Source organism: Orbicella faveolata, unplaced genomic scaffold, assembly GCF_042242905.1.
Source record: "Orbicella faveolata isolate gen_17 unplaced genomic scaffold, um_ofav_v1 contig_4, whole genome shotgun sequence".
In the NCBI taxonomy this organism is placed as follows: domain Eukaryota; kingdom Metazoa; phylum Cnidaria; class Anthozoa; order Scleractinia; family Merulinidae; genus Orbicella; species Orbicella faveolata.
Window position 1 is genome coordinate 5,124,984 of NW_028301569.1, and position 21,870 is coordinate 5,146,853.

General features: G+C 37.8%; 2 protein-coding genes across 2 annotated transcripts; one reads left to right on the forward strand and one right to left on the reverse strand.

Annotated features, from left to right (window-relative positions):
* Nucleotides 1-7: 7 nt before the first annotated feature.
* Nucleotides 8-14,604, forward strand: LOC110041197 (RNA helicase MOV-10-like). Its single transcript, XM_089276529.1, has 16 exons — nt 8-56; nt 156-303; nt 2,187-2,628; nt 2,978-3,493; nt 4,533-4,794; nt 5,534-5,688; nt 6,023-6,217; nt 7,566-7,713; nt 8,368-8,535; nt 8,660-8,760; nt 9,303-9,498; nt 9,731-9,886; nt 10,103-10,378; nt 11,268-11,444; nt 12,327-12,415; nt 12,758-14,604. Exons 3-16 carry the CDS (start codon nt 2,201-2,203, stop codon nt 12,957-12,959), a joined length of 3,069 nt encoding a protein of 1,022 aa, XP_089132655.1. The 5' UTR covers nt 8-56; nt 156-303; nt 2,187-2,200; the 3' UTR covers nt 12,960-14,604.
* On the reverse strand, nt 12,954-16,196 carry LOC149101162 (uncharacterized). Its single transcript, XM_089276531.1, has one exon. The coding sequence runs from the start codon at nt 16,163-16,165 to the stop codon at nt 14,564-14,566; it is 1,602 nt and encodes a 533-aa protein (XP_089132657.1). The 5' UTR covers nt 16,166-16,196; the 3' UTR covers nt 12,954-14,563.
* Nucleotides 16,197-21,870: the final 5,674 nt, after the last annotated feature.

Here is a 21,870-nt window from a genome sequence, read left to right on the forward strand (position 1 = left end):
AACTTCCGGATCCTGGGAATCCAACATGGCGGCCACCAGTCGTTTTCCTAGAAATGGTAAAGCTAATTATTTTTCTACGAATCCTAGCTAATCTAACTTAAATTGCAATCAGGTGGCATTTCTCTATATTTGATTCTATTATTCATGATATTTAGCTTTGGCGAAAAAGCAATTTTACATCTAAACCTTTGAACTTTCGCTGCTCGTTATCGCCGGCCTAATTACACCAGCTTACACCAGGGAAGGATCAACACGCAAGGAAACATAAGCTTAAGTTTAAATACATGAACTGAAAACTAAAAGGTAAGTAAACATATGTGTACTGTACTCTAAACGATCGGAGGTCTTAGGTCTTAGGTTTTGATATTCGGAGGGTCTTAGGTCTTAGGTCTTAGTTTTTAAGATTCAGTGGGGGACTTAGGTCTTAATTTTGAAATTCGGAGGAGGACTTACAGTGGGGGATCCAGGGGAGGGGCTCGGGGGACCCCCCCCCCCCTTTCAATTAGGGTAAAAAAAGAAAAAATCACAGAAGGAAGAAAAGCTTGCAGGTCAAGCAAAACAAAGACCCCCTGCTTAGCTCAAGGTCTGGATACGCCACTGTCTTTAAGGTCTTTTTTGTTTTTTGTTTTTTTTCAAGGTCTTAGTTTTTGAGATTCAGAGGGGCTCTTAGGTCTTAGATCTTAGGTTTTAGGTCTAGTTTCTGAGACACCTGTACTTAATTAGCTGTGAGGACATCAAATGTTTTGTTAACCTTTTTCTTATAATCATGTATGTTGCTACAGCTATGAAACAGTACGAGGCATTATGTCAATTCGTAAAGAAAGTATGATTGTGAAAATTGAATGTCAATGAAAATGAAATGTTGGTAGTGTACTTGTATATACAGTGATATTAGAGTATGACTACTTGAACCAGGCCACCTAGAAGAAAACTAACCAATCAGAATGTAAACTGAGAACAGCAGAGAGGTATCTTTTCTCGTGAAGACAAGTAAGGGTCTGTTTGATATGAGTACATGAATTTTATTGACTCCCCTGTATTATGTACACTAAAGGCCCCAGTTGTTGGAAAGGTGGATAACACTATCCACTGGATTAATCGCTATCCAGCGGACAAGTGTTAGCAAAACAAACCACATTATCTACTGGATAGTGATTTATATGGCAGATAACATTATCCACCTTTCGAACAACTTGGGCCAGATTCAGTCCTTACCGGAAATAATCATAGTATCATTTCAAAAAAGATAGCTATCCTTTGTTCTCAAGTAACATTCTGATTGGTGAATTACTTTTCAAGGGGCCCAGTTCAGATAGTGGTCACACAGCAGTCATACTGTAAAAATATGTTGAACCTTCTATAAGCGACCACCCAAAATGTCAAGGATAGGTGGTCACTTAGGAGAGCTTAGACCATATTGGGTCAAAATTTTGCCTCATTTAAGACTGGCAGAGAAAAGTGCATGTACATTTTATTCTTTAAAATTTTAAATGGTTAATTCCTGTGAAAAGTCAATTTAGAGAAAACATCTGGTACTTCCCATTGAGAAATTTCCGTCTCTTGTACTACGCAGGAATGCGATAATGTTACAACACCTTATTATCCATTTTCTGTTCCATTATCTGTTAAGTGGTCACTTAAGGGAGGTTAAAAACAAAAGAAAATTTCAAACTTTTACATGTAGCTCTAATAGAGGTCGTGATCACTTACAAGAGATTCCAAATGTAGTGATTTGGTATGGAAACTTTTGGTATTTTGGAGAACTGGTCGCTGAGGAGAGGTGGTCACAACTGGAGGTTGGACTGTATTAATATTACACCTCTATATTTATACCAAATTCTCTATATAGGAGCTTGATCTTTTGATAAAACAAACCAAGTTATAGGTCCTTGTGATTTACAGGTACAATGTATGTGTTGACCAGAAAATATCCAAATATATATGATACCTCCCCCTATGATACCCCTGCCCCCGCCCCCTTCCCAGTTGTGATACACATGCATTTATCCAAAAAAATATCCACATTCCCCCCCCCCCCCCCCACCCCCCACTCTTTTGGACTTTCTAGTGCCCTTCTTTTGTGTACAGTGCAATTAGGTGTGGATATTTTGTGGAAGTGGACAATCTGAATCAAAGATTTACCCATAAGAAATGCCATCTAACCTTATTCTATTTTTTCTTGATAGTATTTTCCATTAAAATGCCTCGAGCAAAGAATGATTACAAAAAGAATGTTACCAAACAGTTTTGGAAGTATCTATCAACTGAGCGGCTCAGGCCGTCAACAAAGATGGAGCTCAGACAGGTGTATTACGATCAGTTCAAGAAAACATTGGATCATTCCATCCCCACAGTTTCCTTTTCCACAATCTTGTTTCAACTGAAGAGGATGAAAAAACTGGTAAAATGCAAAGATGGTTCTGACACATTGTTGTACTTTGAACGAAAGGGTCGCCGTTTGGTTTTGGCTGTAGACCAGTCATTTGTGCAACGAAAGCAAAGGACTGCAGCAAAAGAAAAAGGAGAAGATGATGAAAAAGATGTTGATGAAACTGAAAGGGAAAAACACTTTGAACAGGAAGAAGATGATCCAGTGCTAGAGCTGAAGAAGTTATTTCTTAAACACAAGTAAGTGGCATTAGTATTTTAGTCAGATATACAGTATCACACAGTTTGTAATTGGGATACCATGCAGTTTGAAAGGAAAATACAAAAGACTGACTAACTGACAAATGGATGGATAGATGGATAGATAGACATTGGGCAGACAGTTGGCCAGACAGACAGAGGGACGAATACATGGATGGACGGACACTGATGAACTGACTTACCAATTGTAATAAATTATTTTATTATAATTATATGTTTATCATTTTTTTATTCTTATTTATTTAATGGTATTTTTAGGGTTAGGGTTAGGTTTTTTTTTATTATTTATTATTATTTGTCTTTGTTTTTTTGTTTTTTTTATTTCCAGAGAATCTTTCATTCAAGACAAGAATGGAATACGGGTTTGTTCTGATTTAGACAGAGAACATGGATTAATTGACTTTGGTCAAATGCAATTAACCGAGAGTGCAAAAATCACAGAAATCATTGTCAACAATGCTGGAACCAGTGCTGTGAGACTGAAACGATTTGTAGCCTTGAACTCAGTGAGTGATTTCATGCTTTCTGACAAACACAACGTTAGTACATTTACAGGAGGGCAAACCAAATCCAAAGTGCTCAAAATTCCGGCCGGCAAGTCTTACACGATATCAGCACTCTTTAAACCAAGCGGTCTTGGTGAATTCAAACAGCCAATTGTCTTTGAATTTGAAGAGGAAGGCTCGACAACCGACACTTACCATATAGCACGGTTTCTAACAGGACAAGGAACTAGCGAGGATGTCGAGAGTATCCTGCCAACCCACAAGTATCGGCATCCCAAGCCTGTTGCAAGGGTGGTAGACCCGAAGGTACAAGTGATTGGTGGAGTGCCTCCCCTACGGTAAACTATCTTGTGCAAGTTATCATAACTAACACTGCTTTTAATAAGATATGTGGAAGGCAACAGCCCTTGTACAGCAATATTAAAGAACCCACACACTCATTGCAAAGATTATGGGGTTCCCAGTGTTGCGGTGTGGCCTTGTCTCATGGGTTGGTGTTTCATATCCATGGGTTAACTTCATTGCACCCCTCCCCTTGGACAGAATTGTCCAAGAAAAATTGCTATGTCTATGTCAAATTGTTGGAAGGCAATTAACTGTCCCATTTGAAAGCTTCCTCCATTTTCTGCCTTGTCTTATTGAAAGCACTGGTTTTTTTTTTCCTCCAGTTAAATTTCAGTGTTACTAGTACCTATTTGAATCTGCTTTACATGTATGTTTTCTTAAAAAAGGAAAATTCTAGTAATTATTTTTGTACTGTGTTGATTGCTCCTGCAATGGGAGTGTTATATGTTTTTGACAATACACTGTAGGTACTGTGTAACCAACATTTTAAAATCACGCTGAACATGCCACTACCAAGTTGTTGGTGTCAGAAACCAGGCTGGAGAAATGTTGGTACATGTAGTCTGCAATCGGGAAGCACCCACAATTGCAGTCTTATAATCATGATACCCCTGGCGAGTCATGTCTTGTTGTGCGGGAAAAACTTCTTCAAAAGTTGAACGGCAGTATTCATGAGCCATTAGCCTCTTGTGATCCTGACATAAGAAATGGATAATAGTTTGTAAGTTATAATTTTTGGTTTGGTGTGTGTGCAGAAGGGAGGAAGAGGGGGGGGGGGGGGGGGGGTGGGGAAGTACCAAGAAAGATTCCAGCAGTTGAGAAAGCGCCAAAAAAAGAGAAAGCACCAAAAAAGAAAAGAGAAAGGGGAAAAAAAAAAAAAAAAAAAAAAAAAACTGATAAGCAGCAATCCCATATTTATAATGGAACATGATATAAATGCTTTGTCTTGTGAATTGGATTATTTTCTAGTAGACATAAATTTTTGTAAACAAAAGTAAGGAAAGATTGAATGTATTTCCTTATCATCCACAGACCAGACAGTAAGTTACGTTACCCAGTCCCTCTCAAAGACTACCACATTCCCTTTCAATTACGCTTGGGTTTAAACCGAGGCCAACCTGGTGAAGAGCTGTCAGCGCTGCTCGAACAAGAAGTAGGCTTACAAATGCCACAGTATCCTGAAAAATTTGCATCCCTTCTTCACATCGAGGAGCTTCAGATGGAGGTAGACATTCGACACTATGATATGGAGGACACAATACTTATACCAGAAGGGCAGTTTCTTGTTCTAAAGGTATGGTGTTGAGAGAGTTGTAAAGCTAAAAGGGACTGTTTTTTGGTGCAAAGTTAATAGGGAGAAGTGTAGCACTTGGTGGCCTGATGGTTAGCTACATGTAGTGTGCTGGACTTTGTAGTCGAGCAGTAGTCCAGGAGCCAGCCTTGGCCTGGGTCATTGTATTGTGTTATTAGGCAAGACACTTTACTCTCACAGTGCCTCTCTCCACCCAGGAGTAGAAGCCTAAGAGGGGGAATGTTGGGGTCAGAGTGGCCTGACAGTTCATTAACAAAAGTTAATGGAACCAGAATGAAAATGATTATTACGGTTACACAGAACTTACCCAAATGATGAACCTGATGAAATGTGCAAATTATAAATAATTTACTAGTACATGTATAAAGAATTCAAATTTATAACTTATGTGTAAATAAATATATAAATAATATTATTGCTGCCATCAAGACGGTGATTCTATTGATACAGTCAAACCTCTATTAAGCGGTCACCCTCCAGAAGTAGCCAGGTGACCACTCAATAGAGGTTGACCCTTTATAAGAGGTGATCAGAATTTAGTGCACTATTGTGCAGAAAATTGAACAAGAAAACAAAAGTACATACATATGCGCAATCTACAATTTAATGGAGGTCAAAGATACAGTAAATACGTGAAACGCAATTTATTAATTTGAATGGTGACCTCTTAATAGGGGGTGACCACTTAACAGATGGGTTTGACTTCATTATTTGATTTTAGGTTCCTGGTCTTGCCGAGAATCGCCCATCAGTAATCAAAGGTGATCAGATCTTAGTAAGAGTCAAAGATGACAATGGACAACTAGAGAAGGAAGAGTATCAAGGATTTGTTCATGTTGTGGGATTAAGTGATGTTCGTCTTAAGTTTTCTCCAAGGTACTACTACATGTCATGTCAGGCTTTGATAAATCAGTGATGTTCACTGTGCATCTTAACAAGATATTAAATAAATGTAATAACTTTTACTCACTAGTAAGTACTTTTGCCAGAGTGATCTTTTATGTCCAAGATTTTTTTAAAAAAATTATTGAACCCCCCCCCCCCCTTAACCCTCCCACCCCCTCCCTGGGTTGGTATAGGCTCATGTGGTGAAGATCACTAACTTGTTGACAGACCACAGAAGTTGTTAATCACTGCAACATACTAACTGTATTGGATTTTTTGTTCTGCCTGAGTACTAATCTTACTTTGCTTATGAATGATGTTTTAGTTTTCACAAGAAGTACATCAAAGGGATGAAGGTGAATGTGAGATTCACATTCAACAGGACACCATTAAAACTGATGCACAGAGCTCTAGAAATTGGATTCAAGATGATGGAAGAAAAAACACAGCTTGCTTCTTTACAATTAACAATTGGCAAACATTTAGACCCCCTCTTAGAGGAGAAAGAACAAGATTTTAGGTAAGTGTGCAATATAGGATCTCTGGTCCTTGCCTGGTCCCTTGCTTTTGAATCAGTTTTGATCTGTACCCTCAGAAGTCTGTACTTGTAAGGCTGTCCTGTCAACTTGCTGGAGAGAGAGCACTGTGGGACGTGAACCCAGACCTGCTCTACACCATTTTTAGAAAAGGAACTTTTTATAATTCAATTCCATCATTAACAAGTGCTAAATTGGCATAATTATGTGCACATGTATAACTAACAAGAAGATCCTTTAGATCTTATAACCGCTTCCACAATTTTATGTAATAACTGTCTCCTTAGCACTACAGTCGCAACGCAGTGCATTTCCCAAAGATTCATTGATTACTTTAGACACCACATCACTTGATCAACACAAACTGTATTATTGCACCATCGCTCTTAGCCTTTGTGAAATCTTAAATTTAATTGTTTTTTCCATGAGTAAAGGGCTAGCAAAGTTATCACACAAGTCACATAATTCAAGAATTATGTTATCCACGGCTATCTTTAGTATGGTGGTTATTTCCCTACCAATGATGTAATCCTTGCACGTTCTGACACTTTCTTTGCTTGGCTTGCAAATATTTAATTTTCCTTCTGATCTCTGAACTCGCTTCGGTAAAACAGCGGGACAATTCACTTCTCTTGTCTAAAAATACGAAAAATACCTGGAAAACTAAAAAGGCTGTCGCTTCTGGCGAAATAAACTTGCAAAGTAAACATGATCGTATTTGTCACGTAGCGAAAGTGAAAGCCGCAACGTCAGCGCATTCCATGGCTGATGTAATACCTTTTTTTAGCGTATTTATTTAAGTTTGGGTCTGGTCACCAACAAAACTAATAAAAAATTAATTAATTAATCCTGTGCAGAGCAAGAACTGCACTCGGCCCATGGCCGCGCAGTTCACGGTTAATAAGTGAACGTGGTGTCGGTAAGAGTAAACTCTGTGTAAGCTTAGACAAGGATGGCTCACATAGCCAGCACTTAATCACTCAACTCTGGTTTCTACAGGTAGGGTTAAACAACCAGGAGTATCTCTATTCCCTCGTGGACAAAATGCTGGTCTATCACAGGGATACCTCCACACCACTAGCCCCTCCCCCTCCCCTTATTCTTTCCCAATGCCTTAATTCCCTGGTCCCCACCAATCTGGGTTGAAAGAAGTACTGTACAAATTAATAAGTGTCTTTGACAAGAACTTACATGTAGTAAATGTATTCCAATGATGCAACCAACCTCAAACTTGCTGTACTATCCAGTGATCTATAAATCATCAGGTCACTCTGCCTCCCTCTATATGTAGCAAGAATCAATAGATTGACATATTACTACTACAATTTCTAGATTTTATGATGCAAAACTTCACAACAATAAAGAACAAGAACAGGCGGTAAAAAACATTGTTACTGGTACATCCAGACCAATTCCCTACTTGGTGTTTGGTCCTCCTGGAACAGGGAAGACTGTTACCATTGTGGAGGCCATCAAACAGGTATAAGATACCATTGCTTTGTTGTTATACACAATTACAATTTAGCATTATGCAATAATTGTATTTACTAAATTACTGGTATGTATGCAGGAGTCTCTCCTGTTAAGTAATTGCAGCCCTTTGGACACATTGCAGACCTACATATATTCTAGATATTATCAATAGACTCACAATGTGAGGTATGGTGAATGGTAGAAATGCAAGACTTTGCAAGGAGATGAAACTAGCGTTAGCCCGAGACATTTTGACCTTTTAAATTGTGAGGTCTACATGACTTCATAGTATTTTGAATACAAGTGCAAGATGGTCAGATGTCATTTATAAAAACAAACAAACAAATCCACACTTCAAGAATTTCTGATCCAGCCTTGTAAAAAATCTATTCTCTGAGACAGCCTTGTCAAAACAATTGAGACTACATCTGAGACATACATCTGTACAGAACTGCTAAAAAAATAGGACCACAAGATGCATGAATTTTGACCAAAATTTTGTAAGACCCATGGTTTTTGAAGAACCATTTTTGCCATCCCTAATGCGGGTAAAGAGCAATATGCTTCAAGCAGGTGCAGTCCTTTGCATGAACAGTAATGTGACCATCTGTTTGTTTATTGTTTGTCTAGTCTATTTATTTGTAATTTATTCGGTCACCAGATATTGAAACAGTTTCCTTCGAGCCATGTCCTTGCTTGTGCCCCATCCAACAGTGCTGCAGACCTGGTGTTACAGAGAGTTATGGAGCACACAGTCATTCCAAAGTCACAGATGATGAGGCTGAATGCTTTTGGCAGGTCAGCGTTCTCTCTTCCAAAAGATATCAAGGTATACTATAAACATGACCATTGATTTGAACCGTCTTGAATTAATAACCATATGAAAATGGTTGTTTTGGCATTTTATCTTGTTCAGATTACAGTTGCTCATCTATCAAATTTCTTCACTGCAGGATGTTTGCTGCATCACATCTGGTGGGGACTTCTTTATGCCATCTAAAGAGGCCATTATGGAGAAGCGCCTTGTGGTTTCCACACTGATCACAGCAGGAAGGTTGCTATAAGTTTTGTCACCCAATTTGCAGTCTAACCTCATGAGTGTCTGTGTAATAGAGATATCCATACAAAGTAATTAACTTTTAATGGATTCAAACATTTCATAACATGCACTCTGATTGGTTGAAAAGTGGTGATATCATTGATTTCATTTTGTGGATCCCTCCCCGATGATGACATAGCCTGATGTTCATTAACAAAAAGTTTGAAACCCATTTATTTAATAAATAATACTTATTTATTAATGACTAATTATTGTCTCAAAAGTTTGGATCTTTTTAAGCAGTGCAAGTCATGTTTTACATTTAATGGCCAATTCCCATCTATGAGACATGCCTGCAGGGAATCATGGTTGTTGTATTCATCAAATTACAAATATCCAGTCTAAGATGGTGAATGCAACCACATGTACCATGATTCCCTGCAGGAACACCCCATAGAGGAGACTGGCTATTGGTTAGTCAGACTAATATTACCAGGTCTTTCAAATTCAGATCTATGATAAACTATCCTCACATATGTTTTCTTTTGCCTTTCCAGATTAGTATCGGGAGAGATTCCAGACCAGCACTTCACTCATGTGTTCATTGATGAAGCAGGCCACTCCCTGCAGCCTGAATGCCTCGTCCCCCTGGCAGGACTGTTCAGTACAGAGACTCCAGGAGGGGGCCAGCTGGTTTTGGCAGGGGATCCCCAACAGCTTGGTCCAATACTTCGATCACCAATAGCCATTAAGGTAAAAAAAAGGATTATAATTAAAACTTTGACATGCAATGTGAAGTAATATATCAAACACAGCAGGGGGTTTGATTACATTTCCGAACATCAAGAAGAAAATTGAAAAAGTGACATGCAGCAGAGTATTATTTTTCGTTGAACTTCACGAACTTTTTTATTTTTTCAAAGATTACTGAATGATGTTCATGTATGCTAAGTAATTTGAATTAAATTAATTTTGTTAATTCCAGTATGGTCTTGGTATGTCTCTCTTGGAATGGATGATGACAAAGGTGCCTTTCTATGGCCGAATACCACAAGATGAAGAGGATGAACTTGGTGATTATAACCCGCTGATTATTACAAAGTTACTGAAGAACTACAGGTCACATCCATCGATTTTGGAGGTAAAGTCTAGATCTGAAATCACAGTGCATGTACATTGTACATGTACATCTGAAAGTATGTAATAGCACAATGTATTACAACCTTGTTCATCGACAAATGAACTGTTGAATAGTGTGTAAGTTAAACCTAATCCTGCCTTTAATTATGATAATTGTTGCCTTGTTCCAGAAATATCCACTATTAAATAAATTTAATTGAATTTGTGATTTTTCCAGCTTCCCAATGAGATGTTCTATGATGATGAACTGGAAACTTGTGCGGACAGACTGAAAAGAGAATCACTGTGTAACTGGAGCCGACTTCCTTGCAAGGGATTCCCGATCATTTTTGAGGGGATCAAGGGCCGTGACATGCGTGAAGAGAAAAGTCCATCATTTTTCAACCCAGAGGAAGCAGCTGTGGTCACACAATATGTCAAGGACTTGAAGGATGCCCGAGGAATCAACGTGCTTCCTTCCCAGATTGGGATCATCTCGCCTTATAGAAAACAGGTACAGTTAAACTGAATATCTTAATGTTGTTAACATTAAATTCATGCTTTACTGTATGTGTTTTTTTAAGTATTAATTTTTCTATGATTAATACTGACCAACAAAGAGATCTAGCCTAATTAATGTACCCATAGTCTCCTATGCAGCAGCTATTAAGGTCGTCTCACAACACTCCTTTATTGAGGATGAGTGTCGCGTGACAACCCGAATCATTGCTGCATATGTTAGGAGATTTGTTTGCCATTGACCCACTGACCAACCTGCCAAACACCCAGCTGGGCATCGACATCAACCAACCAATGCATCAAATGACCAATAATAATGATAATGATAATGATAATGATAATGATAATGATAATGATAATGATAATGATAATGATAATGATAATGATAATGATAATGATAATGATAATGATAATGATAATGATAATGATAATGATAATGATAATGATAATGATAATGTAATGATAATGAATAATAATAATTTATAATAATAATAATAATAATGATAGAAGGGGGAGTGGATGGGGGTTAGAAATGCGTGGAGAAAGGTAGGAGAATCAACCTTTTCTGCCTCATATTTCTCCCTTCTCCTACTAGCAATTAAGTTGCTGTAATCATATCACTAGTCTAACTACGTTACTTAAGCAGTCTCTTTCTTTTCCAAGCAAGCAATAAAATGCATGAATGTGAAGCGAAAGCAAGACCATTCTGTTCTCATTTATTTCCCTAAATGTTTGCATAAGTTTAGCCATTTCAGTCTCATGGAGGATTACAGGAACAAGACCCGACTGCTCATAGTCTGTCATTTCAGTGACGTTAATTTTAGTCCAGCTTTGAAAAGTTTCTTGCTTTGTGATTAATTGTCTTGCTGTGGCACTCGTTTCAGGTTCAAAAGATAAGGACTCTTCTTGACAAGGCTAACATCTCAGATGTGAAGGTTGGTTCTGTTGAAGAATTTCAAGGACAAGAAAGACGAGTGATTATTATTTCCACTGTCAGGAGTAGTCAGGAGTATCTACAGATTGATGCACAGTTCAAACTGGGTTTCTTGAAAAACCCAAAGGTTTGTTAAAAGCAGCTGTTAAATATTGTAATGATTTGATTTACAGTTAAATAATATTTTTTGTAGTGCCTTCCTTTATAAAAATAAGACCCCTTTTGTAGTAGTATTGAAGTGCCTGCCATTGAAAGGGGTGACAATTGGAAAAATCCGACACTCTTCAAATATCAAGACCCTTGTTTAAGAATCAGAGACTGAGATTTAAACGACTTTAAGTTAGACACAAAAAGGAATGAAACTCAGAAAAAATAATGAGACCTTGTGATTCATTGTGAAGGCCTTTCGAGATTTCAAGACTGGGCAATAAACTGTAGGTAGCATTCATCACCCCTTTTGAATGTGTTCTTGTATATTTCAATAAATGATACCTATAAGGACTGTCATATAAGCACCCCTATTCCAAAAATTAGCACCCCTGTTCTGTTCCAATAACAGAACCATCAACATACACTCCAAAACTATCCATGATTTAGCTGCCTTGTAAACTTCTCCCATCATCGTTGCATTACAAAGAACTACTCCCCATTCCCCAAAGTTCCATATTTTTTTTAGTCCACTGTTTTCCTGATGTAAGGTAGCCTGTGTCACATTCCAGGGAGAGGCGGCTGTGACACAGGCTAGATGTAAGGGCAAGTATAATTCTTTCAAACAAAAGATCCCTCCTCCATTTTTTGCTTTCCAATATTCACATATGCATACTGTACAAATAAGAACCCTGCTATTTACAAGTTCCCCTTGAAGTGCTGCGCATGCACAGGCAGTAAATATTTTAGGTGCTAAATTAATTTAAAATGAAATTTTCCACAACCATAAGATATTAATAATTAAAAGCTTGGAGCACTAACATTAATTTTAGAAACATTTCTATCCAAATTCATTTTTCAGAGGTTTAATGTTGCTATCACAAGAGCCCAAGCTCTGCTGATCGTAGTGGGAAATCCTCATGTTCTTTGTAAGGACAGACACTGGAATAGGTAACTGGTCTCTTATTAAAGTAATAATAGGATTTTCATTAGCCTGTCTGAGTAAATAAACATTTATTTACCACTTTTCACTTACTTTAATGGGCAACAAATGGTGAATTTGATTCTTTGCAAGACATCTACAGAACAGATGACATATTTCACAAGCCTGAGACTATCTACACCTTGCTAAAGAAATCAAGACTTTTATTTGTGATGGTATTGATCACAAAAAAAAAAATAATAATAATAATAAGTAAATGAAGGACCACCCCTCCTGTACATAAGTACATAAATTATTTAACTTTTAAGCTCAATTCAGTTTTTTTTCTTTTTTTTTTTTTTTTTTCACAGATTCATTCAGTTCTGCATCGATTCAAAAGGCTACCGTGGGTGTGATTTCAAACCTACATTAGAAGATGACCAGGACCTCATAGCTCGCCTGAGACGTGTTCATCTGGATTCTAAAGAAGCATTAGATGCTGTGGAGTCTGTTGCAGATGATACTGTAACACAAGCAGAACAGCCAGCATGGCACAGACATGAAGAGTTTTAGATGGAAAATTTTAATGTGCTGTTACAGCTAAGCTATGAAATACCATTATGTATACTTATTAGATTGTTTTAGGACCTTTGCTTAGCACTAGAGAAAAAGAATGTTAACACCTCTTCTCTTAAAGTCAAATTTTGAAGTTATTGGTGGTTCTCTTTGTTAGGCCAGCCATACAAGGTGGTTCTAACTTTTCAGGTCCGTGGATGAAACCCTAGTGTGTGACCATTCAAATGAAAGCTATTGAGCAGTTCTTCCATGTGGTATTGTTTATTATGCTGCACAAGGTGGTTCTAACTTTTAGGTCTGTGGATGAAACCCTAATATGTGACCATTCAAATGAAAGTTATTGTTTTCATGTGGTACTGGTTATTACGCCCTTAGTGTGTGACCATTTTAAATGGAAGTTATTTAGCAGTACCTTCAAGCTAAGGACTCTTGTCACTAGTTTTAAATACAATGTTTTATGAAGAGTGCATTAGTCTTCTAGTACCAGATCCACAGTCAATTCTTTGTAAACACATCTTGTTCACTTTCAGTAGTATCTCTCAGAGCATGACCTAAGGGCTTGCAAATGCTTACTGTTGTAAAGTTGTCATGTCTCTCAATTGAACATTCCTGAGTGGCTAAGTCAAAGAGTCAACTGCATATATTTGGCCATTGCTGTATTTAAATAGACTGTTTTAATTACTGTAACAATTATTTTATGAAAATTATAATATCATAAATTATTTATTATAGATGTATAGTAGTTAGCTGGGATCAATTTTATTATAAACTTGTTGATCCCAGAATTAATTGTCCTGGCTGTCAAAGACATGTTCCAGAATACAATTTTTTGCATATATATTATAATGTATAGAGGATTTTTTGGTGGAAAAAAAGCACACTTTTATATTCTACTGTTAATTAGTTTTACCTTAGTTTTTAATTGTAAAGTGTACACTTGGGAACACAAATATGGGATATTATATTATTTGGCAAAAGGAACAATATCGTTGTGCAGGCTTGGAGATAATTTGGTGAACTTAACTTTTACATCATTTGCATATTGTAGAAAAGAGCTGTTTGTAGTATCAAGAATTTAACTCTTCTTTCTGGTCTCTATTTCTTTTATTAATGTTTTTGTTGTAGCCCAAAATGTCAGTCATCTCACCGTCATGAAAATGCAAGCCATCTCTCGCCTGAGAGTAATAAGTGCAGGAGACGACTGACACTTCATGTAATTTTTGTTGTAGCCTTGCTGATATGAACATATCAAATTGGCTTCCCCATAGGGAAATTCCCAGCTGGGTTGATCAGAGGGACTAGAAAGATTCTCTAAGGCAAAGTCCTCTTGTTAACATTTCCTGCACAGACTACCCCCCCCCCCTGAAATCACTGTCACAGTATTGCAAATTCCCCTTTCCCCATCCCTTGAATTTCTCTTTTGTGACATGTACACAGTGGTACTTAATTCACATTAATAAACTTTTTTTTCAATGCCTAATTTTAAGTAAATTATACATTTTCACTGTTAGAAATACCAGGGAATACTAATAATAGTGTAATGCTGTAATTAAGTACGCCTAGGACGTGAACTGCACATGCACAGTCTGAAAAGTCAAGTTTCATTCTTTGAATAAATAACTATCTTCTGTGTTTACATGTATATCAGGTTCTCCACGTTCCTGTGTACTTTCCCAATGAAGGCGGCGAACAAGTACTGTGGCACTGTCAATACTTACAACACCATTGTTAGGTGCTACTTGATCGATAATTTGATCAACGTCATCCAAGTTCCAAAACCCGACAACACATGACATGGTCTGGGCCTGCTCCATTTTGAACTCAACAGACTGAACCGATAATGACTGGGTAGCAAAGTAATCTGCAACAGTTTTCTTGCTCACACTACGAGGCAAATGATCAATTAACACCATCATGCTTCGATCACTCTCCTGGCTGTGTGTGTCACTGTCCATGGCTCTAATGTCAACTTCTTGTAGTTCTAACTTCTTTCCACAAACAACATGAGCACTTTGCAAAACATTCTCTACAGTGTGCTCATCCTGAAATTCTATCGTCGGCAAGCCTGGTCGGGTCCTGAACATCACTCCATGAATATTAACATGAGTGGATCGGTAATGATCACTTGTCAAATCCATGCATGAAATCTTACCAAACTGTTCAAAATAAAGCTGTAATACTTCCAATGTTATGTTCGCAGGTGTATCACGTAAAAGAATAGTTTTAGAAATATTGTTATTCAATATTGGCGTCACATACAGCTTTCCTCCAGTGGCAAGTTCTTGAACTGGTTTCCCTGTGGCCATATCTGCACTAAGTTCTGTTTTGAACACCACCATACATTGATAACTATGTTTATTATTTGAATCTCTTCCGTGAATTTTCTCGACCTCTCCAAATCTTAAAAAGTGCCCTACTAATTCGTCATCAGAAGTATCAGGTGACACATTATAAACACTAACTGTCCTTTTCACTCTTCTTGTAATCTCATTTTTGTCCTCTCGTCGTAAAGGCTGATCCACATTGATTTTCCAACCTGCAATTGAATGTAAACGTTTTGATAGCACTTCTTTAACACTTTCTGGAGTCTTAAATGTTACAAACCCATAGGTTTTAGAAGTAACTATCCTTGCCTCTTCCACTTCTCCAAAAGCTGAAAAATATTCCTTCAAGTCATTGTCAGTTGTACCATGGACTCCTGTTTTGAGCCCAGAGACAAAAAGTTTTCTTTCTTCTTTTTCCGTTGAATTACTATCCTTTACAACAGAAATTTCACCGGACTTTGTGACAGTTTTTAAGGCTAAAGACACTTTAACACCGTTCCCATCGATTACGTGAGTTGATGAAGACAAAATTTTCCCGACGACTCTTGAGTTCTTAAAAGTGACGAATCCATAACCTTTTGATCTACCAGTGAGATGATCTCGGATTATTTGAGTTCGAACCACCTGTCCGAAAGATTTAAAATAGCGTTCCAAACTCTTTTTCGATCTCTCTATATCGTGTTCCCCGTCTCTCAATCCAGCCACCATGATTTTCCTGCCTTGGTCTTCGGGACTTTTAGAAGCGTAAAACAAGCATCTAGAAAACAGTAACATACTCTTTCCAACTGGATCTAGATTGTATGTACTGAGTAGTCCACGTTTTCCAAACGGCATCCTTAGAAGTGATCTTTCTAATGACAAGGACATTGCTGCCGCCATATTGGATGTCCCGACTGCATCATGGATAGGATGGACTTGCACTTAGCGCCCTCGGGCATTTTGCTCAGCAATAAGGTAGTTCCCAGATCCTTACACAACCAGACGATTTACGCAGGCACAGTCATCTCATCAGGGCCGGATTGTTCGAAAGCCGGTTAACGCTAACCCAGGATAAGAAGTTAATCGAAGTATCCATTTTTTGCTCATGGATGTTATGTAACATCCGTGAGCTTAGGAAACAGTCGGATGGCGCTCACTCACTGACTCACTCCATTGTAACTAATTTATTCATTAAACCTGGATTAAACTATTTCCTCCTACCTCCCCTGCTAAGTATTGCTTTTGTCCGAGAGTGTTCGGTCGTCTTAAGTGAGGTTCTTTGACGAGGGGGGACTAGAAAGGCGTACATTTTTGCCTGATAAATTGAGAGCCTGGGTACGCGATTGTCGAACACCGGGAAAATTGAAGTCGGCCATTTTGGTTTCATCGTAGTTAGTAACTATGGCTTCATATGATTTTCTTTCGTAAATATGTTGTTTTTTGCCTATCGGCTTTTGCTCACACCTAGATGAAAGCTGGTAGAGGTATTTATGACCGTGGTCATGTATCGTTCACAACAGCACGGTCGGCGAGGTCAAAGAATTGATACAAGACACCCGGGAAGAGAAAGCCAGAATTAAGTGAGATCGTGATTAGCTTATTTTCTTGGCAAGAGAATTTGATGGTTTCCACTCGCTTTCTCTCGTTGTGTAGCCTAAGGTAAGCTTAAATTCTTGTTAGGCTTTAGTTTCATTGTTTCTTTATTGTTTTATTTTGTACGCACACATTGAAATTCTGCCTGTGTCGCTATTGCAAGCTCGAAATTTGTAAGCTTGTTTTAAAACGGGACGTAACGCACCGATCGAAATCGATCATCGGAAACCTAATCGATAAATCGATATTATTCGATTTTAATCGGTAATAATCAATCGATTAAGCAAATTATTCGATCAAAAACGATAATTACAGTAGTTTAAGCATCGGGTATCGATTTCTATCGATTTTGAGAAACTGTAAGGATGCCACGACAAAACACCGGCTAATAATATACTCAGGAAGCCAATTTGATCAAAACAATAGTGTCGAGAGTGTCAGTGATATCAAGGCATCAGGAATACTGTATACTGTCATGAATAGGGGACACTGACTTATTGCAGGTTTAGCTTGTTAACTGTCACTTCTTACCTTACATTGGTGACCTCAAGTGTGAAATGCTAGCTTAGGAAACACATTTCATAAGCAAGCATAAGCCATGATTCTCAGCAAAAATATAATTTTCATTATAAACGCATCCATTCATTACATTACGAAAATGTAGTCATTCATCCACCAGGCTAGAGTACCTTTATCAGTTTCATAGCCGAGGTTACTTATACTGCTATACTATGGGGTGGAGCAGTCAAAACAGTTTGCATCTGAATGAAAAGTACTGTACATATCGTGCACAAGCAAGGCACCATATGAAAAGGAGGGGATACTGAGGAGAGGGTCTACCTGCATCATTTAAATTTCTTTTTTTTTCTCTTCTTCTTCATACAGGTACCTTGATTGTATTGGGCTGCTTCAAAACTTGTTATTATTCTTTTATGCTTGTGTTTTGTCTGCTTTGTTGCACAGGCTCAGATGCATTATGCCAGATTATGCTGTTTCCAGCAGCGACCCCCCCCCCCCCCCCCCCCCAAACAGCCCTGGCCTGTATGTCCCTTGCTTTGCTCTACGCCACTGGTTGTTAAACCACACTGTGAGCTAGACGTAAAAAGTAACAGCCAATTTAAATAATCCTGTTGTACCGAACGTCTTAGGTTAGTTCGCAAACGTACATGTATATTCTTCGCGGATTGATGGTGTTATATTCTTTGTTCTGAAATCAACGTTAACGAACTGATCTGACTGACCGTTAGCAAAACAACTGGGAGGCGAAGCGACTGCAATTCTTTCAGCATTACACGTCAGGATTGATTGAAAGTTGCTTTTCCTCAGTCCCTGATATAATCGATCAAAAGCGATACTAATCAAACTTTAATTAACGAAATCGATCAAAATCGATAATCACAAAGAACCTGGCCATCAATTTTGATTGATTTCTGATATTAATCAATTATTATCATCGATGTTTATCGATTTTGATCGATTTTGATCGAGTATCGGAATTATTGATGTGTTACATCCTGTTTTAAATACTTAAGGGAAAAAGAATTTGAATTGCCGTATCTTTTAGTTTTGTTGTCATTCACACTACATTTCTTTTGTATTCCATGCAGTTTGACCAGAGTGAAAATTTCTTCATGGATGATATTCAAGGCAACCTACATGTACGATTGAGTGAATATACACTGCAATATTTTAGTGATGGATGAACAAATTAAGTCCAAAAGACTGTGTAGATCTATTGTTTTGCGAGAAAGACATGCTGTCCAATTGTGTCAAAGAGCCAGACGCATGGTGGCTGGTGATGTAGAGATTTTTTTTTTTTTTTTTTTTTTTTTGCTCCTAGGAGTAAGAGATTTAAACAAATTGACATCAAAACTTGAATTATGGAGAAAAGAATGCTTGATACTTGTCAACATAAGTATGTTCTGTAATCATTGCAAAAATCTATTAGCGGACATATCTGCAATCTTTTTTAATATTACTGCATTGCTAGTGAGACTAGCACAAAGAATTACCAAGATATATACACTGTAGGATTAAAATACCATGATTTTTGTTTCCAGGAGAGAAAATTATTGTTATTTTACTTGCACGCAGTACAATAATTTATGTAGTACCGTTATTGTATTGCACCAAGCTGGGGGACCTCTTCCTACAGTTGACTAAAGGTGCACTTTTTTTCAAGCTGTAGGTATTATAAGACTAAACAAGACAGGGATTTTAAGCAATTGATTATTTATCCCACAAATGAGATCTAGTGGGCCACATTAGGTTTGTGAAAGGGGTTTCAGGCTAGAAGCTACATGTATATGAAAAGAAAGCCTTTCCTGTTTAAAACAGTGTAAAATGGATAAGTTTTTGACCTTGGGCCAGAGCCTCCTTTTAAAAAACTTTGTTACTTCCCTTCTTCCTCTCCATGGACATAGTTCTATAGAAAAAAAAACCCCTTATAAATTGTAAATAGAAACATTCCCTTCACATCAGGTTCATGATTGAAACAAAACTGTCTGAAATCATTCCTATAATATTGAAGGAAATACTTATTTTTTCTATAGATTTCCTGTTTACCCACAAGCTACAATCAAATTGTTTATGTTTGACTTAGCTTATGGTAAGCAAGATTTTGCCAATATACATGTCTCACTTAAGTGAAACTGGGCAAAGTTCTCTTAGCAGTCCTGGCATTCTCAAGTTGATTGTCTAAAATAAATTTCAAAATCATGTATTGTAATTTTTGCATAATAGTAATCATTGTTATACAGCTGTTTCATAATGTTAACTGAACAAGGGCCATAACCAATTTACCTTGACCCAAAATGTACTGCTGACTCATATACATAATTATATTGTCAATTTTGGACTGACTGGTAAATATGGTGAACTCATTTAATGATTTCATTTTGAAACAGACTGTTGTTATTCTTTGACACTATGTCGTGTACAAGTTAATATGATAACAATGTTCCAATTCCAATCAAAATTAATTATTATCCATTTTAACATTTATGAGCTGTCTGTGTAAACAACCTGTTATTTGATTTTTTGTATTTCTTGTCTATTTCGAGCAGTCTGGCCTCAAGCCTTTGCTGGGAACATTTTATTGTGTTCTTGAGCAAGACACAACTCTCACAGTGCCTCTTTCCACTCAGGTGTATAAATAAGTACTGGCAAATTTGATATTGCTACAGAAACCGGGATAAATGCCGATCTGATCGGCCACTTGGTTCATATGCAGACTTTACTTCCACTTCGGAGTTGCTGTTTGCCTCTTTTTTAGCCTGGATGGTAGTACAAAACATTTCACATGAAAATGACTTGATTTTCAAGAGAATGAACGCAAAGGTGACGTGCATTTTCATACAAACAGTTTTGCACAAAGACTCGTTTTGCCACAGAGGCAGAAGTCCACTGTTCATCCACGATCAGGGAGCCTTTGATCTTATATAAAAATGTTTTTCATTGCTCATGTTTTGTGTAGTTTGAAAGTTTTCAAACTCAAACCTGAATGACAAGCAACATAAATAGAAAACAGCACCTAAAAGTCACAAAACTGAAATTAAAATTCTCGCTAATCCTGGGTTAGCTTAATCGGGCTTTAAACAACCCGGCCCAGGAGACCAATTTGGGTGTGGTCAGCTCGAGTTTTATTTGAGCCCTAAAAGAAACTACTTAAAACGGAATAGGCTCAATGACAGCCACTGTTCAGGAAAGTAGCCTGCACTAGGAACCTAAAAACAGGAATAAGAGGCTTCCTTATTATCATTATTTCTTTAAGTGCACCTTAATAAAAAGATACTTAGACAGCTAAAAACAGTGGTGTTTCATCATGAACACCCTAGGCGAGACCAAACTCCTCAATTTTACACCCCTGAGTGAGACAACAAGCAGTCCTGACCTTTTCAAATGGGAGTCCCCCCCCCTCCCCCCCCCCCCCCTGGGATGAGGGGTTGTTACCGATTTATGGATTTCTGACTGGGCGGGATTTAGCTGACCCAGACTCATTAGAAGACGAATTTCCAGTGGTGATTCAAATGTATTTGCCATTCTCTTTCCAATAATTTAGCAGCCTCTTTCCAATGATAAAACACATGGTGTTAGGTTGCGATACTGTTGCTACACTATCTTTTATTAGTAATTATTTTATGTACTGTATGATAAATAATTTATAATTCTCATTTTGTATGTTTCAAAAGAAATAAGTGCCCCATTTCAGATGATCGCCCCCTCCCCCCCCCCCCCCTGTCTCTTTCTCTCTCTAATAAGCACCCTTCCTAGAATTAAGCTATCAAAAGTAAATTCAGGACAATACTGACTTTTTTTTTATCATTTGTCTTGAGTCACAAGGTCTCATTTTTGTGTGTTTCATTCCATCTCAGAGTCTAACATTGTATGAAGTCACAGTCCTGGATTTTGAAACAAAAGTCCCAATGTCCAGCAATCTTGGATTTTACTATTCGTGATTCCCAAATTACATGTAGTACCCAGCATTCAATCAAATCATTCTGGTAAAATAGTTGGGTCTGCAGAACTTCAGTACAATACACAACCAAGCTTTATCCTCCAAGAAGAAAGCTAGAAAATCCTTAACAAGAACACTGCCAGAAACAAGGGATACGACTACTTCCCCCCAACCCCTTCCAGAAGAGTCCTATACCATCATAAAATAAACTAACAGGTGAATGGATGCAAATGATGGCAAGGAGGGCAGTAAAGATTAGTGGTACCCCACCCCAGTCCTAATAGCATGAAGCAAGTTGGGGTATTTCTACCCCACCCCCAGTTAAAATGCTAGTTCGCCCAATGGGTAAACTTTGCCCAAGAGCACAATACAACCCAGCTCTTACCCAGCCAAAATACAAGCCCAGATCACTTGGCCCAAGTCCAATGCACTAAACAATGGGCCACTGTATTTTGCATTCATGAACTGGATGGCAAGAGGCACAGTAAGAATGAAGTGTCTTCAGCCCAAGTAAACAACAGAGGGACAAGGGGACAGTTACGCATTAACTATTCTG

What these genes read in the sequence shown, in the direction of transcription:
- LOC110041197 (XM_089276529.1), top strand. Translation starts at nt 2,201, where the DNA reads ATGCCTCGAGCAAAGAATGATTACAAAAAGAATGTTACCAAACAGTTT. An exon ending in AAGTTATTTCTTAAACACAA is followed by an intron (nt 2,629 to 2,977) that starts GTAAGTGGCATT and finishes TTTTATTTCCAG; the next exon opens with AGAATCTTTCATTCAAGACA. An exon ending in CACATCCATCGATTTTGGAG is followed by an intron (nt 9,887 to 10,102) that starts GTAAAGTCTAGA and finishes TGATTTTTCCAG; the next exon opens with CTTCCCAATGAGATGTTCTA.
- LOC149101162 (XM_089276531.1), bottom strand. Translation starts at nt 16,165, where the DNA reads ATGGCGGCAGCAATGTCCTTGTCATTAGAAAGATCACTTCTAAGGATG.